Here is a 19,629-nt window from a genome sequence, read left to right as displayed (position 1 = left end):
AAGGTTGTTCGATAATGACTGCACAGTGTACAATCCTATTTGCAACTCCTCAGATACTGAAGCAGTCCATGCTCACATGCCACAAGACCTGGGCAACATTCAGACTGGGGCTGATAACTGGCAAGTAACATGAGCCCCACACAATTGCCAGATAGTGACCACGTCCAACAAGCAAGAATCTAACCATCTCCCATTAACATTCAACAGCATTACCATCGTTGAATTCCCCACCATCAACATCCTTTGGATTTCCATGGAGAAGAAACTGAAATTGACCAGCCGCATACATACTGTGGCTACAACAGCAGGTCAGAGGCTGGGAATTCATGGGGAGAGTAACTCACCTCCTGATTCCACAAAGCCAGTATTTACAAGGCACAAGTCAGGAGTGTGATGGAATACTCCCCACTTGCCTGGATGAGTGCTCAAGAAGCTCAACAATATCCAGCACAAAGCAGCCCAGTTGATTGATACCCTATCGCCACTCGTGGTACACCATGAATGCAGGCGGCACCATCCACAAGATGCATTGCAGCAATTCGCCAAAGCATCTTCAATACCACTTCCCAACTTTGCAATGCCTCGAAGAGGAAGGGCACCAGGCACAAGGGAACACCACCACCTGCAAGTACCCCTGCAAATGACACACCATCTTGACTTGGAACTATATCACCATTTCTTCACTATCAATGGGTCAAAATCCTGAAACTCCCTACCTAAACTTCTGGGAATATCTACACCACATGAACTGCAATTGTTCAAGGAGGTGGTTCACCACAACCTTATCAAAAACAATAAATTCTGGCTTCGTCTGCGTCACCCACATCCCATGAACAATTGAAAATATCTTTCATGTCAACCTGAGAGAGCAGGTTTGTCTCATCTGAAAGATGACACCTTTCACAGTGAAAAACTCCACAGTGCTATCCTGAAGTGTCACCCTAGATTCTATGCTTGTCTCTGGAGAGGGGCTTGTGTCCATTACATTTGGATCCATGTCAGATATGAGTGCAACCACTGACCCAAGGCTAAGTCAGGAACATCTGTAAACTATACAGCTTCAATTTGAAATTGAATGTTTATTTAGCGGAATAAGCAAACCTTTTCTGTAGGTCATTTGGCCAGGCAGGCATTTGGCCAGGCAGGCATTTGGCTGAACAACATCATGTTCAGACATCCTCACAAATCTAGGATGTTTACACTTGCTGAGCTATTGCTGGTTTATTCTGTGGAAAATAAAACCTCCTGTTGCTTTTGGCCACTTTAATTGGAAAAGCTTAAGAGGGACTTTGGCACAATAGCAGTGCAACAGTCATCATGCTAATACAAAGGATTACAGAGAACGTACAGCAAAGAAACAGACCATTTCGTCTAAGCAGTACATGCCAGCCTTTATTTTCCACTCAAGCTTCCTCCCATCCTTCCTCATCTGACTCTATCAGCATAATCCCTTATTCCATTCCCCCACACAGGCTTATGTAGTTTCCCCTTAAATGCATCAATACTATTCATCTGAATTACTCCCTTTTGTAGCAAGGTCTACATTTCTACCATTCTCTGGGTCGAGGAGTTTCTGCTGAATTCCCCATTTGACTTCTTGATGACTATCTTGTATTGACGGCCTCTAGTTTCTGCTCTTCACCATACTCCCTCTGTATCTACTCTGTCAAAATCTTTTATAATTTTGAAGGTCAGGCTTCAGCCCTCTCTGTTAAGAAAGGAGACCAGCTTATTCATCCTTTCTCGGTATGTATATTCTTGCAGTATTGAGGTTGCCTTCGTAAATCTTTTTTGCATCCTCTCCAGTGCCTCTGTATCTTTTTTATAATATGGCAACTAGGACTGTACAAAACACTCCAAGTTTAATATAACCCATTTAATATATTAATATAACCCAATTAACCCATTTAATATAACGTCTCTACCTTTCAATTCTATCCCTCTAAAAATAAACTCTAGCACTTGGGCTGTTTTTTTTAAATAGCCTTATTGATCTGTTCAATTAGTCTGGTACTGGTCACACTGTAAAACTACTAACCAGTTTTTATTTATTCCATAGTTCCTCAGATCACACACTTAACTGTTTGCTCGGGTTTGCTTGCCACATAGTTACAAACTTCTTTAGCCACCTTCCCTATTAATTTAGGGGTACTGGCCAACAGAAAGAATAAAAAATCAGTTTCTCTTCCCTGCTGCCGCCGCCCCCCCCCCCCCCCCCCCCCCCAAAAAAAATGTTACTGATCTGGAAATGAATGAAACTGGTTCAGTTATAAAAAGAAGAGCTTGAAGTATTATTGAGCTCCATAACACACACATGTGGCCAAAGTAACACATCTGAAACAGGAACAGCTTTAAAGTATCTACTCAAGCAAGGTAATTGTAACAGCATCTTTGTTGCAAAAACAAGTTGAATTTTCTCAAATCTATCCCACCTCATTAAGATTGGCAACTCTGGTTGGAGGCCTTCCTGGATGTTTAATCACATGACATCCTGACCACAATACTTGATCATGTGATATCAGATCATATGATCAAGTACTTATCTGATTTGCTTTGAAATGAATTTTAGTCTCTACCTCAGTAGCCACATGATGAAGGGTCCTACAGTCCAACAGCCCTCAGTCAAGAACTTTCCTCCTCCCTTCCCCCATGCTTCTCCCAGTGAGAACCGTTGATTTTGTTCCCTTGTTCTCCATTCAACCATCAGTATACATACACACAACCAAAAAAAAAATCACAGTGAACAGAGACATCATTCTTCAGTTGGAATTTTGAACATCAAGGCACTCTGATTTTAGGAAATTATCAGTCACAAATATCTTTCACCAAAAATCCCTACCCCATGACCTCAAGAGCATAAAAACAAAATGCACAGTCAACTGATCAACTGCAAGGGCAAGCTGCCTCCACAATATCTGTTCTCACTTTCCACAAAACTCAAATAATTTAGTTGCATTATCTTAATGTTATTCCTCACTTTTTTTTTTAAAAGTACTTTTTGCTTTTTGACCGTCTCCTTGCTCCACACACCTTCCAGTGTCAGGTGGAAAGTTTATCTAAAGGCCTCTGGCAATTGCTATCTAGCGATTGATTTTTCTGGAATTAGTTGAGTGATGCCCACAGATATCTCATCCCCTCCTATGTGACGATGTACCTCCAGACAGCCGAGAAGGGTAATATGATCCCTTGTCAAACTATGCCGAGGGAATGTGTGAGGATGCTTCCATGTACTGTTAACTGCTTTATTAATTCAACACAAGACAGGTAATCTAAAGCAACAGCCCGCTTAGGCACATGTATAAAGCAATTTAAAACAGAAGAATATTTTTTCCTCTCTCTATTGTGCTGGCCCATCATTCCCACCTTTCCATCTGAAAGTCCCTTAGCTGGACTAAGGCTCAGGAGGAGTCAGGATGGTATTCTTCATGCAGGAAGCTAAACTGTTAGCAGGTTATACAACAATGTGGTATCTTAGCGGATCCTATTCCCATCTATATGTGCACTTCCGAGGAGGGAACAGAAATATGAATCCTGGTTACTTTCTCCTCTCCCAAGCCCAGTAATATTAAAAACAAATTTTAGCAACCTTACCACTGCCCTAGGTGAAATTAACCCAAGATCTATGGTTTCTCTGACTCAGTGCTGTACTATTATCCACAAAGCCATTGAGGGAAGCTTTTAAATATCATGCTTAAATGGCATGAAATCATAATTCCCTCAAAAACTAAAATAACAATGTTCTTGCAAATGATTCAACAGAAGTCTGCCTGGTTTCCTCTGCTCTAACTAGTGGTCAGAATTATGGTTTCTCTGTAACCATTGGCTCTGCCATATCGTTACCCGAAAGCAGTAAGAATGCCCAATGATCAGTTTTTCCTCTTTCAGAGGTCTCAAATGCCTAGCTGTCAAACGCCACCCGAAACGAGACAGCTAATGCCTGCTAAACTTTCCAAAACCAGACAGTATTTATGCTTAGTGTGTTTTGTTAAACTAGAAATTGAGAAATCAATGTTGTCTAAACACTACAAAGGATAAGATGTAACCGGAGATATCAAGAGCCATTTCACGTTGGAAAATTTGCAGTTGCCCACTTGCGAACAAGGCACTTAACCGCTTTAGGTTCTCTGCCAATGCTTTAATGAGAACTCTGCAAAGTAAGGTGCCTCAATAAAAGGGGCAAGTCTGAAAATTTGTTGACTACAACACTACCAATTTTGAAAAGAGTGACAGGGAAGGCAAGGTAAATCAAGGTAGAATGGTTAGGCAATACTGTGTTGGTTTAAAAGTCTGAAAGTTGTAGAAGGAAGGGAAGATGATGGGAGATAAGGAACTTTGGAGAAAGAATATGCAGAATGAGCCTCAATTGCTAGAGGTGGAGAATTAGGGAGGTGGAAGAGTTTGTAAAACAGTGCACTTAGAGTACGGAAGAACAAGAAATAAATATTCACAACATCAGTATCCAGAATATTATTAAAAGAGAGAATAAAGGGTTGTAGAGTCTGAGTAAAGGAGTGAAACTAATTGGATAGCTCTGCCAAAGAGCCGGCAGAAGCACAATGGGCTGAATAGCCTCCTGTGCTGTATCATCCTATGATTTTGGGAGGAAAGATGGGAGAGTAAAGGAAAGGATAATGATTGATTAGAGTGTTATACTTCGAAATCCATGCTATTTTTCTAACTTACAGGACCAAGTATCATTTTTTCTTTATGTAACATGCATACTTATTTTAATTTTACGCATTCCAGCTGATGACAATATAGTACTGTCAGCACTATGGTAACACCAGAGAGTTCCAGCTGGTAAAGTCCTGGGATATTTTTTTGTCATCATGCATGTTTTTTAAAATTGGAGGAGAGTAGAGTGATAAATATGTTGCATAGGTTATATTGGAATGTGGTGGGCTACAAAATACACCCAAGGTGCAGAATAGAGTACCAGGGACATTCTACCATTTTAATATATAATTTTTAAATCTTGGGATTGGAAAATCTCTCTATTTCAGATATCCAGAGCCAGCATCAAGCAGAGTGAAATTTCCTCTACACTACACCAGCCTCAAAAGAACATCCCCTACTGAACCATTGTGATTTTTATCTCCTCATTTCTCATGTATCAGCACTCCCAAATAATACCAAATTAGGAACAGTTTTTTAAGTCTGTGCACACCAAGAGCTCTTACTACCTATTTCATGTACGGTCAGCAGATAGAGACAATTCCTATCCTGCCAGAGTAGACTGGATTAGAACAAAGATCCCAGGGGTGAAAGGTGACGTCTAACCCACCGCATTACTTCTTCATAAGTACCAAGTTTGATGCTACTTTAGATTCTTATTCAGCATTGAGAAAACAGACTAATTCATTTAGTAGATTGGATTCTATCAACATAAGAAAGAAAAGCAGCAGTGGGGGGCCTTATGGCCTCTCAAGTTTGCTCCGCCATTCAAAAAGATCATGGCGGGTCTTCTACTTCAATTCCACTTTCCTGCCTGATCTCCATATCCCTCGATTCCGGTAGAGTTCAAATATTCACCAATCTCACTCAACAACTGAGCATCCACAGTTCTATGGGGAAGGGAATTACAAAGACTTCCAACACTGTGGAGGAATTTCTCATCTCAGTCCTAAATGGCCAACCCGCAATTCTGAATCTATGACCCATAGCTTTAAACTATCCACTCAGGGAAAACAGCCTCTGCCCTATCGAGTCCTCTAAGAATTTTATGCATTTCGATGACTTAGTCTAACATTTTCAAGTATAAACTACATAGACAGTACTCCACCCAGGCCTGAATTTCCTTTTATCCAGCTGAGGGAAGTGCTGCATATTATTTAGGCTAATTACCCAGTTCCCACGCTCATGTACTTGCCTGTAGCAACAGTAAAGTTAATTTTGTACCACCCACACCCAGCCTGTGGTTTTGTGGCAGACAAAATAGGGAGTGTCATACCATAAGAAGCAAAGCTAATTACCTAATGATGAAACAATGTGGTTTTCAGGATCAAAAAATTTTAAATATTTAAAACTACAGTCCATACATCCCAGCTCAATATTACAGATATCAGCCACATGGAAGTGAACATGATAGAATCGGTAATTGCAGAAATTTTCTCAAGTAGCCGGGCTCTTAACCCTCTGCTGCATTTTGAGACACATGTGCCATAGCAAGCTGCTCCTTATTTGCTCCTGATTTAAAAGTATAGGCTTTCCCCCACATTAATCAGTTTCCTCTCCTGACGATGCTGACTTTTGTCAGGACTGTTCCAAGATTCCTACAGTGCATTAAACAGGTTACATATAGGATAGATGAAAGTCATCATGGGATTATTCGCCATATGGCCCAAGAAACAAACAGTTATATTTACATCACATGAATTAAGCAAAATCCATTGAGAGTTAGAATTATGATTGAGTGGGAGAAAATTATAGGAGCTCAGAACCAAACAATCATGGGAGAAAAGCTCAAACTGGGCTCCCATAAAGTGCCACTGTCTTGAGCTCATGTTCATTAACAGACACAGACATAAATCCAGACACAGACACAGGCACAGGCACACAGCCAGACACAGGCACACAGCCAACTTAAACTTCTTTTCAATCTGGAAAGCACCATTTAGCAATTGACTAGTATTCAGGGCTCTCTCAGCACCTTTGTACAGTGCCATCAGTTAGCAGCAGCACCTAGTTTAGTGAGATGGGTAAACATTGCACATTGATTATATGATTGCAGTGTTGGGCTGTTCATTATAGTACCTAACTTTAAATACAGGGTGGATTATAAAATATATTTTGATAAAATATGTGCATCTTATGTACTAGTGCTTACTCTGGTATATTGCCAAATGAGCAAAGTTCAAATCTCTAGAAGTCAAGCTGAAGCTGTATAGATCTCTGTTCAGAATGCAGCTGGAGAGTGTGGAATACAATTCCACAAAATAAGGGTCCTGGAAACAGCATACAGCACAGCAACAAAGTTGATCTCACATTGCAAATTAACGAATTAAGAATGGCTTAATAAACTGGGGTTCCTCTTCAGAAAGCACTTCTGAGAGGTCTTTATAGGCCTCTAGAAGATACTGGGATAGTTGAGGGTTGGAGAGCAGGGACCTCAGGACAATACTTCTGGTTATGCCAAGCCAGCAGGACAAAGGAGCACTGGCTTGGGCAATTTTAGGACAAGTTCCAGGAAGAATTTCTTTATGGAGAGACTGATCACAGCTGGAACAGATTAGCAGGAATAATGATTGGGGCTAGGACACAGATGATATAGCCAAGTGGTTATGGTACTGGGCTTGTAACCCCAAGATCAAGAGTTCAAATCTCACAATGGCAAACTATGAAACAATGTAACTTCATCTGAAAAACAGATGGAAAGAGTTATAACAGATTACTATATCTGCAAAAGGGGGAATTGTTAAGGTGGCATTCTGGATCAACATTTTCTAAGTGCAATAAAAGAGTTAATCATGAGTATGTAAGGTTAAATCATGACGGCAGGACAAAGGGATATAAGCACCAACTAGTGGTGTGCATGTTCAGGACTGAAGTTGGGAAGCAGTTCTTCATATAGACTGGTTAATGCTTGGACTCTTCTTGCAGGTAGAATGGGGGAGGCAAAAACTTTTAAAATTATTCTATACTGTGAATGTGAAGAGGGAGAGGGAAACATTGAGTTTCTTGAGATTTTTAAATTAGATGGGCCAAATGATCTTTATTACTTTTATGTGATCTTTAGATATTAAGAGAAAGGACCACTTTGTTATTCACTGTAAATTTTAAAAAATATTGAATTCAAAGTAATTACTGTATGTTTCTTCTCATTCAAAGGTATGTATGAGAGGGTTGCTTCCAAAAGTAATCTTTAGCATTACTAACCTGGTGAAACACTGGCTCCTTCCACTGGAGATATACCTGTTCAAAACAAGAACAAAGTAACTGGAACATAGAACAAACTAGAAAGCCATTAATAATAACCACTGGATCACTAAATATTCCCAACTGCTCTTCGATCAAGCAACGCCCAAGGAGCAACAACTAACACCACTGGAGCAGTTATAAGGGCAGATTTTCAAAAACAATAGGGAATCGAGGGCCTAGTGAGAAAGAGGAATTGAAAGAAATTAGTATTAGTAGAAAAACAGTGCTGGAGAAATTAATAGGACTGACGGCCAATAAATCCCCAGGGCCTGATAATCTACAGCCCAAGGTACTAAAGGAGGTGGCATGGAATAGTGGACGCATTGGTTGTCATCTTCCAAAATTCTGTAGATTCTGGAACAGTCCCGGCAGATTGGAGGGTGGCAAACGTAATCCCACTACTTAAAAAAGGGAGGGGAAAAAAAACAGCGAATTATAGACCTAACATCAGTGGTAGGGAAATGCTAAAGTCTGTTATAAAGAATGTGATAACAGGACACCTAGAAAATATCAACAGGGTTAGGCAAAGTCAACATGGCTTTATGAAAGGGAAATCATGTTTGACAAACACGCAGGAGCTTTTTTTGAGGATGTAACTAGCAGAATAGATAAGGGAGAACCAGTGGATGTGGCGTATTTGTATTTTCAGAAAGCTTTTGGTAAAGTCCCACATAAGAGGTGAGTGTGCAAAAGTAAAGCACATGGGATTGGGGGTAATACATTGGCATGGATTGAGAATCGGTTAGTAGACAAGAAGCAGAGAGTAGGAATAAATGGGTCTTTTTCGGAATGGCTGGCAGTGACTAGAGGGGTACCGCAGGGATCAGTGCTTGGGCCCTAGCTATTCACAATATATATATCAATGATTTGGATGAGGGAAGCAAATGCAATATTTCTAATTTTGCTAATGACACAAAACTAGGTGGGAATGTGAGTGGTGAGGAGAATGTTAAGAGGCTTCAAGGCCATTTAGATAGGTTGAGTGAGTGGACAAATACATGGCAGGTGCAGTGTAACATGGATAAGTGTGAAGTTATCCATTTTGGACAGAAAAACAGAGTACAGCAGAGTATTATTTAAATGGTGATAAATTGGGAAATGTTGATGTACAAAGGGACCTGCGTGTCCTTGTACACCAATCACTGAAAGCAAGCATGTAGGTGCAACAAGCAGCTAAGAAGGCAAATAGTATTTGGCCTTCATGGCAAGAGGACTTGAGTACAGGGGCAAGGATGTCTTACTGCAACTGTAGAGGGCCTTGGTGAGGCCTCACCTGGAATACTGTGTGCAGTTTTGGTCTCCTTACCTAAGAAAGGATATGCTTGCCATAGAGGGAGTGCAGCGAAGGTTCACCAGACTGATTCCTGGGGTGGCAGGATTGTCACACGAGGAGAGATTGGGCCGACTAGGCCTGTATTCACTGGAGTTTAGAAGAATGAGATGGGGTCTTATTGAAACATATAAAATTTTGACAGGACTGGACAGACTGGATGACATTTCCTCTGGCTGCCAGGTCTAGAACAAAGGGTCACAGTCTCAGGATACGGCGTAGGCCATTTAGGACAGAGACAAGGAGAAACTTCTTCACTTAAGAGGGTGGTGAACCTGTGGGATTCTCTATCACAGAGGGCTGCGGAGGCTAAGTCACTGAATTTATTTAGGAAGGAAATAGATAGGTTTCTAGATTCTAAAGGCATTAAGAGGTATGGGGAGATAACAGCAGTATGATGTTGAGGTATAGGATCAGCCATGATCATATTGAATGGCGGAGCAGGCTCGAAGGGCCAAATGACCTACTCCAGCTTCTATTTTCTATTAAACTGAAAGATAGAAGGTTTTCTCCCAGTCCTGTACAGAATTCCAGTAGTTCCAATACGTAAGAGCGCAAATTTTTCTTTGCCTTGTCTAAATGCAATGCACTGGAAAAGCAGTAGGGTTGTTTCAATTTCTTCTCTTATCTCTTTGCTACCTTCATTTTTACTTTTACATGTACTGGACTAGTTACAAAAGGTGAACCCAAGTTGCAGAGCACAGCATTGTGACAGCACATTGAAATCCATGCACAATGGAAAACAGAGGTGCAACCGCCCACATCACCAGGCTTCCAATCACTACTATGGCTAGAAGGTACTGTCAGAAGGAGATTCCTTGGGTTGCCGTCATCTTCAAATGGCTCAACCACAGTAATGGTGGGCTCTTTTACTGTACTTAGGAAGAATATGGTCAATGAAAAGCCATATTCCAAGATAAATCCTTAATGGTCAGCTGTGGCTCCATTGGTAGGACACTCACTCGGAGTCAGAATCTTATTGGTTCAAGGCCTACTCCAGAGACTTGATCACAAAGTTCAGGCTGACACTACAGAGTTTGTACTGTCGGAGGTGCTGTCTTTCACATGTTAAATAAGGCCACATCTGCCCCCTCAGGTGAACATAAGAGATCTTTAGGCACTGTTTAAGAAGAGGAAGGAAGTTCCCTCCAAGGTCCTGGCTAATATTTATCCAACCAACACCACTAAATCAGATTACCTGGTCACTTGTCTCATTGCAGTTTGTGGGACTTTGCAGTGTGCAAATTATCAGCCACGTTCCCTATGTTACAGTGCCCAAGCTTCATAAATATTCATCTGCTGCGAAGCTCTTTGGGATGTCCTGAGGTTGTGAAAGGGACCATGGAAATACAAGTCTTTCTTTCTTTCATTCAATAACCTGACAAGAGAACATCATCCTTCTACCAACTTTAAAGGAGGAAAGAAGAACAGTGCAGGTGCTGGCTTCTCTCAGTGCTAGCATATTTGCTGGGTTCAGATGCTTTCCCTTATTGCTACCAAGCATCATTCAATCTCTCACTATAAGTAATAATGTGCTGGGGCTAAAAGTGGTGGAAAAATATTTAAATCGATGTCTTTCAGTCCTTGGTGAATTTGCAATGATCCCAATTGAAAACTTGAGTGTATTTAAAAAACAAAATCATCATGCAATATAAAAATGAATATCCTGCACAGAAAGCAGTAAAAAAATAAGGAATATAAACTTACTATGGTCACTAGCCCACTGAATAGTACCAGTATAAAAGCTAGAAGGTAGTTGCGTGTGTTCTTGTGTTTGAAGCATTCGTACCTGAACAAAATAACAGAATATTAGACTCAAGAGACTGAAAAGGTCACAAATCCATTCTTGATCAAAAATGCTTATACACACTTGGGAAAACAGAGATCCTAATTTCTAAAGTTATGCTGTTCAGGATCAATTTTGATTTCTATTTTATATTTTCCAGTCTTTCACCATCTTCTATACCCACAATATCCAGCCCCAGAAATCGCTCTGGACACCTGACATCTTTTGGCTTTCACTATTTCTCGCCTCAAGATGGTGGTCAGCATGATAGGACTGTTGAGTTCAAAAAGGAACAGGGAGCAGCTGTCTGGTACCCAAACCAAGTGTGCAATTCCTAACGTGCATGCTTATATAAAGTTGTGAGGCTACTGTCACGGGGAATGTCTGAACTGGTTCCTTTCAATAACTAAAAAGTGTGCTGCATTTAGGGATCAGGAATGGGAACTCAGTTTGATTTTCTCACTCTTTTTGCTCTTGGCACAGTTCTAAAAGAAGTCAGCCAGCAAACCAAAGGGCAGATATTAAGTTCTTGGCCTTCCTCGTCTGTACTGAGCAATATCACCTGATGCAATACACTGAGTAAACTGGGGCAGCCTGAAAGCAACCAGTTCCATTGCTGGGGATGTGTGTGGGGGATAAGGGGTTAGTTGAAGTTCTTCAATGGCTTCACAAGTTACCAAGTTGAAAAATTTGAGGACTGCACCTGCCACCCTCAAAATATCCTTTAAAAACATTTGTGCAAGAATGATACTCGCGTGACATTTTTCTAAATTAGATGCTCCTTTAGGTCAACTTGACAACCTGGCCAGGGCTTAAAAACTCAAGTGGTCAATTTGGCTCAGTCAGTAGTATCTCTCGAGTCTGAAGGCTGGAGTTCAAGCCCTAAACCAAGGACTTGAGCTTGTACCCTGGGGCTAACACTCCAATGCAGAGATCTGCTCTAGTGTTTCAGCTGGATATTAAGATCTTGTAGAAATATTCGAAGTAGAGCAAGGGCACTGGCAGTATCCTGGTCAAATATTTTCCAATCAACCAGATCAGAAAAAAAAATTAATTGGTCATTCACGCCTTGCTGTCTGAGAGAAGTACCAAAGTTGTGAGCAAATAGCCACCATTATAAGCACTGCAATTCAAAAAATATTTCACGGAATAAATCATTTTAAGATGTTTCAATGTGGTAAGGTACAGGAATATCTTATTACAACATATTTAGAGTACTCTCATCCCATCAAATCCTTCCTTTCTCATGTACTAACCTAGCTTCCCCTTAAATGCACCCAAGCTATTTCACTCTTGTGAGATAGGGGAGGTATAAAATAAAAGAAGGGATGGAGAGAGAAAGGGTGAGTGTAGAGAGAAGGACACCTTGAGGATGAGAGCAGAACAAAGAGGGGAGACTGGTGGGTTTATTAGAGTAATCCAAGTACATGGAAGGTCTCACCTATGTTCACAAAATAGAAGGTAAGTCAACCAGGCAGGTTATATCACAATTGAGAAGGAGGGGGAGTGAGCTCTAAAGGTTCTGGTACCGTTGTAGAAGAGCATAATGAAGTTTCTTTGCCAGTTTGTCATTTACCATGGTGTTACACAAATAGTTCCTACTGATTCTGCTTATGGTATGCACTAGGCCTCATATCACCTCATATTGAATTTAAAAGAAAACATCCCTTACTTTTTACTGTAACATCTGAAAATAGTAAAAGATGTTTAGCTACAGCACAAGACATGTTTTAAAGAGCAAGAAGACAGAAATAACCTTTCCAAACTGAAATGGTTGCCACCTGTCAAGTACAAATGTTTGTGAATTTCTATTAATTGCTGAATAAAGAAGTCACTAAAGCAGCAACTAAGAATTGCTTCATGACCTTTAAATGACGCATCCATTACCTCCAAAACACTGGGACATTTCTCCTCAATATTTAATTTGGAAGTTTACCCTGTTTGAAGACAAAGGCTGAAATTCAAGAGTCTAGAACACAAGAAATAGGAACAGAAGTAGACCATGCGGCCTGTCGAGCCTGCTCTGCCATTCAATACGATCATGGCTGATCTTGGGCTTCAACTTCACTTTCTTGCCCACTCCCCATTTCCCTTTGAGTTCTTTAGAGGCCAAAAGATTTCTCTATCCTAGCCTTAAATATATTCAGCAGTGGAGCATGCACAACTCTCTGGGGCAGAGAACTCTAAAGATTCAAAACCCTTTGAGTGAAGTAATTTCTCTTTATCTCAGTCCTAAATGATCGACCCTTTATCCTGAGACTGTGCCCGTGATTAAGATTTCCCGATCAGCGGAAACAATCTCTCAGCATCAACCCTATCAAATCCCTTCAGAATATTGTAGCTTTCTAGAAGTTCAACTTCGTTACTTAAGCCCAAATGGCTGAAAGGTTGGTGAGGGCAGATTAGAAAGGTAGTTGTTCTCTTTGAGGGATGCAATGAAGGTTCATTAGACTGATTCTTGGGATGAGAGGATTGTTCTGCAAGAGGAGGTTTGGTAGACTCAACCTATATTTCCTAGAATTGAGAAGCATGGCAGGTGATCTAATTGAAGCATATACAATTCTTAAGGGGTTTGACAGGGTAGATACTGGGAGGATGCTTCCCGTAGCTGCGAAATTTAGGGCCAAAGTCTCAAAATAAGGAGTCAGCCATTTATGAAGAAGGTGCAAAATTTCTTCACTCAAAGGTTTGTGAACCTTTGGAATACTCTGCCCCAAAATGCTGTGGATGCTCATTTGTTGAGCATATGCACAAGGCAAAAATTGATAGAATTTAAAAATCTAAGGGTTAAGGGTTATGGTAGTGTAGGAAGGTGGAAATGAGACAGGTGAGGTATTGTGATAATGTCACTGGACTAGTAATCCAGAGACCCAGGATAATGCTCTGGGGATCCAGGTTCCAATCCCACCATGACAGATGGTGAAATTTGAATAAAATCAAAAATCTGGAATTAGAAGTCTAATGATGACCATGAAACCATGGTCAATTGTCGTAAAAACCTTTTTGGTTCACTAATGTCCTTTAGGGAAGGAAATCTGCTATCCTTAACTGGTCTGGCCGACATGCGAATACAGACCCACAGCAATGAGGTTGACTCTTAAATGCCCTCTGAAATGGCCTAGCAAGCCACTCGGTTCTCAAGGGTAATTAGGGATGGGCAATAAATGCTGGCTTAGCTAGCAATGTCCCTATCCCATGAACGAATTTAAAAAAGGCTGAAGATCAACCAATATCTTGTTGAATGGTAGCGAAGGCTCACAGGGCCAAATGCTTCCATTTCTTATGCCCAAACTGTGGGCCGGGGGTGAACTCTCTTTCCTCTGTGGCAGAAATGGTGACCGTGGAGCGAAGAATCAGATGGGAGAGTACTGGGATTGGCTCCAAAGACCCTTGACATGTGCACACGATATCGTCTTGCCTTTGTCATGGCATGACCCAATGAAATCAAATCTGAGGCCTGATCGCCGTCAACAGAGCCTGCAAAATGGTAGATGAACATCGATACCTGTTCTCCAACGTCGGCCCCCACCCTCGCTCTCACAACTCTACCCGCACCCCCCCCGGCGGAAGTCGCAACAATTTTTAAGCTTCAAAAAATCGTGTCATAGTGGGAGAAAATTTGGGAAGCACTATCTTAAGTTCTTATATCACTGCTCGCCAACTTTTTTTTTAAACAAGACCTGTAGGTGCATTGAACTTTTCCGTAAAATACAGAGACCTAGAGAGCAAATATCTGGTACCTGTTACCTCTGTTTACTTCACTGATAGGCTGTAACATGGCAGGACCTTCATTAACCCAATATTATGTTCAGGGTGGGCTGCAGGTCTGCCCCCAAATATGCTCCCTACTTCTGGTTGAATTAGTTAAATAGGATGAATTTGGAATTGAAGTATTCTGTCCAATGGCATCGCTACAAAAATAAAATGGAAGGAAAGAAACCAATCAAGGGAATCACATGATTTTGCCCAGTTCCACCCAGTCGTATGCCATTCCTTTCCTTTTCGGATGTTAGGCCTAGAAAAACAGCATAAAAATATTACATCTTCAGTAAGAAGGGTTTCACAATGGACACAGAGCTGTATAGATAACAAAGTTTTGATCTTTAGTCTGTACTGAATTAACTGATCTCAGCCAAAGGCAGAAAACAGAGGGTGCTACAATTAGCTTCAGCACCACTGGACAGGGAGGTCATCCAAGGCCTGCTACTAATCCAGCAGTTGCCTGTGTGGGAAAAACACATAAGAATACGAGGAAGCCATTGAATCCCTTTAGTTTGTTCCACATTGTGTTGGGTGGGAAGGGGAGAGTGTCTGGGTTCTTCACAATTGAACAGGTTGATGATCATCTGACTTAACTCGCATAGCACAGTGCCGCTTGTGGAAAAGAACTGCAAATGCCCATGAAATCCAACGTAACTCTGCCCCATCAGGCTAAATGAGGAGGAATGCTAGCGAGAACTGGGTATTTTTTTAAAATTCTGATTCCCTATTCATGGGTCATGTAGCAACATATATTATTTTGTTTCCATGGTAATTTACTTTTCACACTCATGTCACAGATGGTTTAATAAATTCAACATTCCAAATCAAAAACATCCCACATTGCTTGTTTCCAACTATGCAATCAATTCTCATTTATGGCAATATATATACTGACTCCCTCACTATTGGAGACACTGCCCTGTCAATATACCATCGGTATGATTGCCAGACACATCATCAGAGTCTGTGCACTGCTTAGAGATCAGTTCATCTTACAAATACAATAACTTACATTAATATAGCACCTTAAAGTAATAAAATGTCCCAAGATGCCTCACAGGGGCATTATAAAACAAAATCTGACACAAGGCAACATAAAGGAGATAGAAAGGCAGATGACCAAAAGTCTGGTCTAAGAGGTAGGTTTGAATGAGGGTCTTAAAGGAAGAGCAAAGTGAAGGGCCGAAGATGTTAAGGGAGGGAATTTGAAAGCTTAGAGCCCAGGCAAGTCGTCAGAGTTGTCACTGTGGGGTGATTAAAATCAGAATGTTCAAGAGACCAGAATTAACACAAGAATTAACCTAAATTTTGAATTAACTCCAGATAATGCCAGGGATTTTCTGGCCCCATTGCGGGGGCAGAGGGGGGTGCCGCCATGGGCGAGGCAGTGCCCCAGCCAGAAATCCATTAACTTGCGGAGGGATCGGACAATCCCGGCGGCAAGTGGGTGCAAAAAATCCCGCCCAAAAGCTGTGATGGAGCTGATTTTCCAGGCAACTTTTCTTGGTGGAAACATGGACCTTTATTCACAAGACAGCAACAGCAACTACATGTGCGCATCCAAATCTATCACTAAAGAACTCTTTCCACTAGGTTCCCCATGCTGCTAACTCATTGGTTTATACAGACCCTGTGATCTTACAACAGGATTATTCTTAAAGCTGTCGTCCTTCGTTTATCAAAGCCATAATTACTATATTCCTCCTCCTTTAACTTTTCTGTACATTTCGTATTTACATGGATATTTATCTCATGACATTCCAATATTTACACAGGTCATGAAATTACAAGTAGAGTTTTTCAGGTATTTTCCTGATCCATGTGGAACATTATAGCTCCACGACTTCCAATTCCTTGCAAGATCATAAGACGCAGGAGCAGAAGTAGGCCATTCAGCCTATCGAGTCGCTCCCCCATTCAATGAGATTATGGCTGATCTGATAATCTTCAACACTTTCCTGCCTTTTCCCCATAACCCTTCCCTTACTGATTAAAAATCTGTCTATCTCAGCCTTGAATATCTTAATGACCCAGCCTCTACAGCTCTCTGTGGTAAAGAACTCCACAGATTCACTAAACACTGAGAGAAGAAATTCCTCATCACTGTCTTAAATGGGCGCCCTGAGATTATGCCCTCTGATCCTAGACTCTCCCACAAGGGCAAACAACCTCTCAGCATCTACCCTGTCAAGGACCCGGCAGGAAGAGCACGCCCACCGCCGCCCGCCCACTCCTGCTATGCACGGGAGTCGTGAAGTACGCTGGGCAGGCCTTAATTGGCCCGCCTGCGTAAAATGGCAGCACAGACCCGATCGCGTGTAGAGATTGGGTCCACGCCCACCCAAGCCCACTCCTGCTCCGCCCTCCCACCATCATCCAGAAAATTGTGCCCTGAATATTGACAATTACATCACAGATATGAGCAAGTCAACCATTCATTCATGTGTAAAAACATTCAAACCCAAGGGTTTAGTTTCAGCTGTCGGGACAAGGCAAACAATGCTTTACGAAAGAAGCATGATGCATACTCCAGGCAGACAAGAATCAGCAGAAACACCTTTCATACCAACTTAGAATTCACAATTAGCTAAGGCTCAAAGTAAAATGTGTTCAGTTTAATTTTCCAAACTGTCCAGGTGTGTGTCATTTGTTAACTGGTTTACTTAATGTTTGAAACAACTGACTGGCACGTCCCTGGTTTGACCAATGCTGAAAAATCAAAGTAATCCTTCGCTCCAGCAAGAAAACAAGCGGTTCCATCATACTCACAAGGACACACAAGGAGGCCATTCAACCCATCATGTCTGCGCTGGCTCTTTCCCCATTTTTCCCTTATCAAATATTTATCCAATCTTCTTTTAAAAGCTATAACTAAATCTGCTTCCATTATCCTTTCAGGCAGCACATGCCAGATCGTAACTCACTGCATAAAAAAATTCCTCTCCCACCATCCAAAGATGTGCTGGTTAGGCAGATTGGCTATGGTTAAATTGCCCTTTAGTGTGCGTGCGTGTGCCCTGTGATGGAGTGGCTTCCCATCCTGGGTGTATCCCTAGTGCCCATTGTCTGTCGGGATAGACTCTGACTCCCCACGACCCTGAATTAGGTAAAGCAATTCTGGAAAAGTGAATGAGTTATCTTAAATCTGTGCCCTTTGGTTATTGAACCTCCTGCCAATCCAAATAGCTTTTTTTCTATCTACTCCTTAAAATGCCCTCAGAATTTTGAACATCACTATTAAATTTTCCAAAATTCAAATATAATTCTTGTTAACTTTGGATGCACTCTTATGACTGCTCTATCAAACAGGGACTTACCACCAGGAGATGAAGAATCAACTTCCAAGTGGAAAAACAGTGTAATCATTACAAAAAAGTTATTACAGAATGTCATCTGTCCAAATAGGCAATATCGTGTGTGAAAAGCAAAATTAAATCCCTGACCACACAACCACTTTATTTTTCAGGTACTTTCTATGTGGTGAGTAACTCATCTCCTGAGTCCCCTATCTACAAGGCACAAGTCAGGAGTGTGATCAAATACTCTCCACTTGCCTGGATGGGTGCAGCTCCAACAACACTCAAGAAGCCCAACACCATCCAGGCCAAAGCAGCCCGCTTGATTCGCATCCCATCCACCACCTTAAACATTCACACTCTCCAACACTGGCACACAGTGTGCACCATCTACATACAATATTCATTACAGCAACCCACCAAGGCTCCTCCAATAGTACCTTCCAAACACACAGAGCCTCTACCACTAGGCAAACACATGGGAAAACCACCATCTGCAAGGCACATGGGAAAACCACCACCTGCAAGTCCTCCTCCAAGTCACACACTGTCCTGGCTTGGAACTATATCACTGTCCCTTCACTGTCACTGTGTCAAAATCCCAGAACTCAGTCCCTAACAGCACTATGGGTGTCACTACAATATATAGACCGCAGCAGCAGCAGCGTGAAACCACCTTCTCAAGGGAAATTAGGGATGAGTAATAAATGCTGGCTAGTCTTGCCAGTGATGCCCACATCCCATCAATGAATATTTAAAAAAATCTCTAACTGGACATTAATTAATTTCCTAGTAGAGTCAATAGATAATGGATGATACAAAAAGCTTCCACAAGTTGGAAGAGACACCCAGGGCAATAAATCCTTTTAATTGAATCATAACTGGAATGCCACAATATAGGGGATTTTCTGTACTACCTTGGTATCAGCGAAAAAAGAATCAACACTAAAATTTAAGTGAATGATTTCCATGACAGTAATCTATGCCTCAAAGAAGAAATCCTCAAAAAGCCGAGCTTGCCACCTGTACCATAGCTGGTCCTCCAAATGAAATGATTTCCAAATGAAATCGTTATTGGCAAAATTATCAGCACTCAGCATCTGAAGGTCCAAGCAGGTTTTCCTTGGTCAATAAAACATTGACAGCCCACCTAATCTCCTCTTGCATGGAGCTTGTGGACAATTTTGGAGAACAAGAGAAAATTCCAGGAAAGCAGGAGACATCCTTTTTTCAGATCACAGAATCATACATAGCAGAAGGAGACAGTGTCAGTGCTGGCTCTTTGGAAGAGCTGTCTGCTTATCCCAGGCTTGTCCAACCCATGTCCCGGATGCAGCCCACAAAGCCCCTCTATGTGATCTCTGGAGCCACTGTTCAAAATGCTGGTAAGATGGGTAAGTGAAGTTGAAGATTTTTGCAAGGAGCTGCTCTTCCAATCATAGGCCATTCCTTTCTTGCATTTGCTGGATTAGGCTCAAGTGAGCCTATCAACAGCAAATGAGGGAGAGAAACAGCCTGTGATTGGAGGAGCAGCGAAC

General features: G+C 41.5%; 1 protein-coding gene across 1 annotated transcript in view; it reads right to left on the bottom strand.

The window, feature by feature from the left end:
• acer3 (alkaline ceramidase 3) overlaps nt 1-19,629 on the bottom strand; it is a 207,849-nt gene that overhangs the window by 79,700 nt on the left and 108,520 nt on the right. The window contains exons 5-6 of the mRNA XM_041199204.1: nt 10,955-11,036; nt 7,876-7,911 (exon numbers count right to left, since the gene is read on the bottom strand). Of these exons, the coding sequence (XP_041055138.1) occupies nt 7,876-7,911; nt 10,955-11,036 (118 nt within the window). The remainder of the gene's footprint in view (nt 1-7,875; nt 7,912-10,954; nt 11,037-19,629) is intronic.

Source organism: Carcharodon carcharias, chromosome 11 (assembly GCF_017639515.1).
Source record: "Carcharodon carcharias isolate sCarCar2 chromosome 11, sCarCar2.pri, whole genome shotgun sequence".
Taxonomy (NCBI): Eukaryota; Metazoa; Chordata; class Chondrichthyes; order Lamniformes; family Lamnidae; genus Carcharodon; species Carcharodon carcharias.
This window is presented reverse-complemented; position numbering and strand designations above follow the sequence as displayed.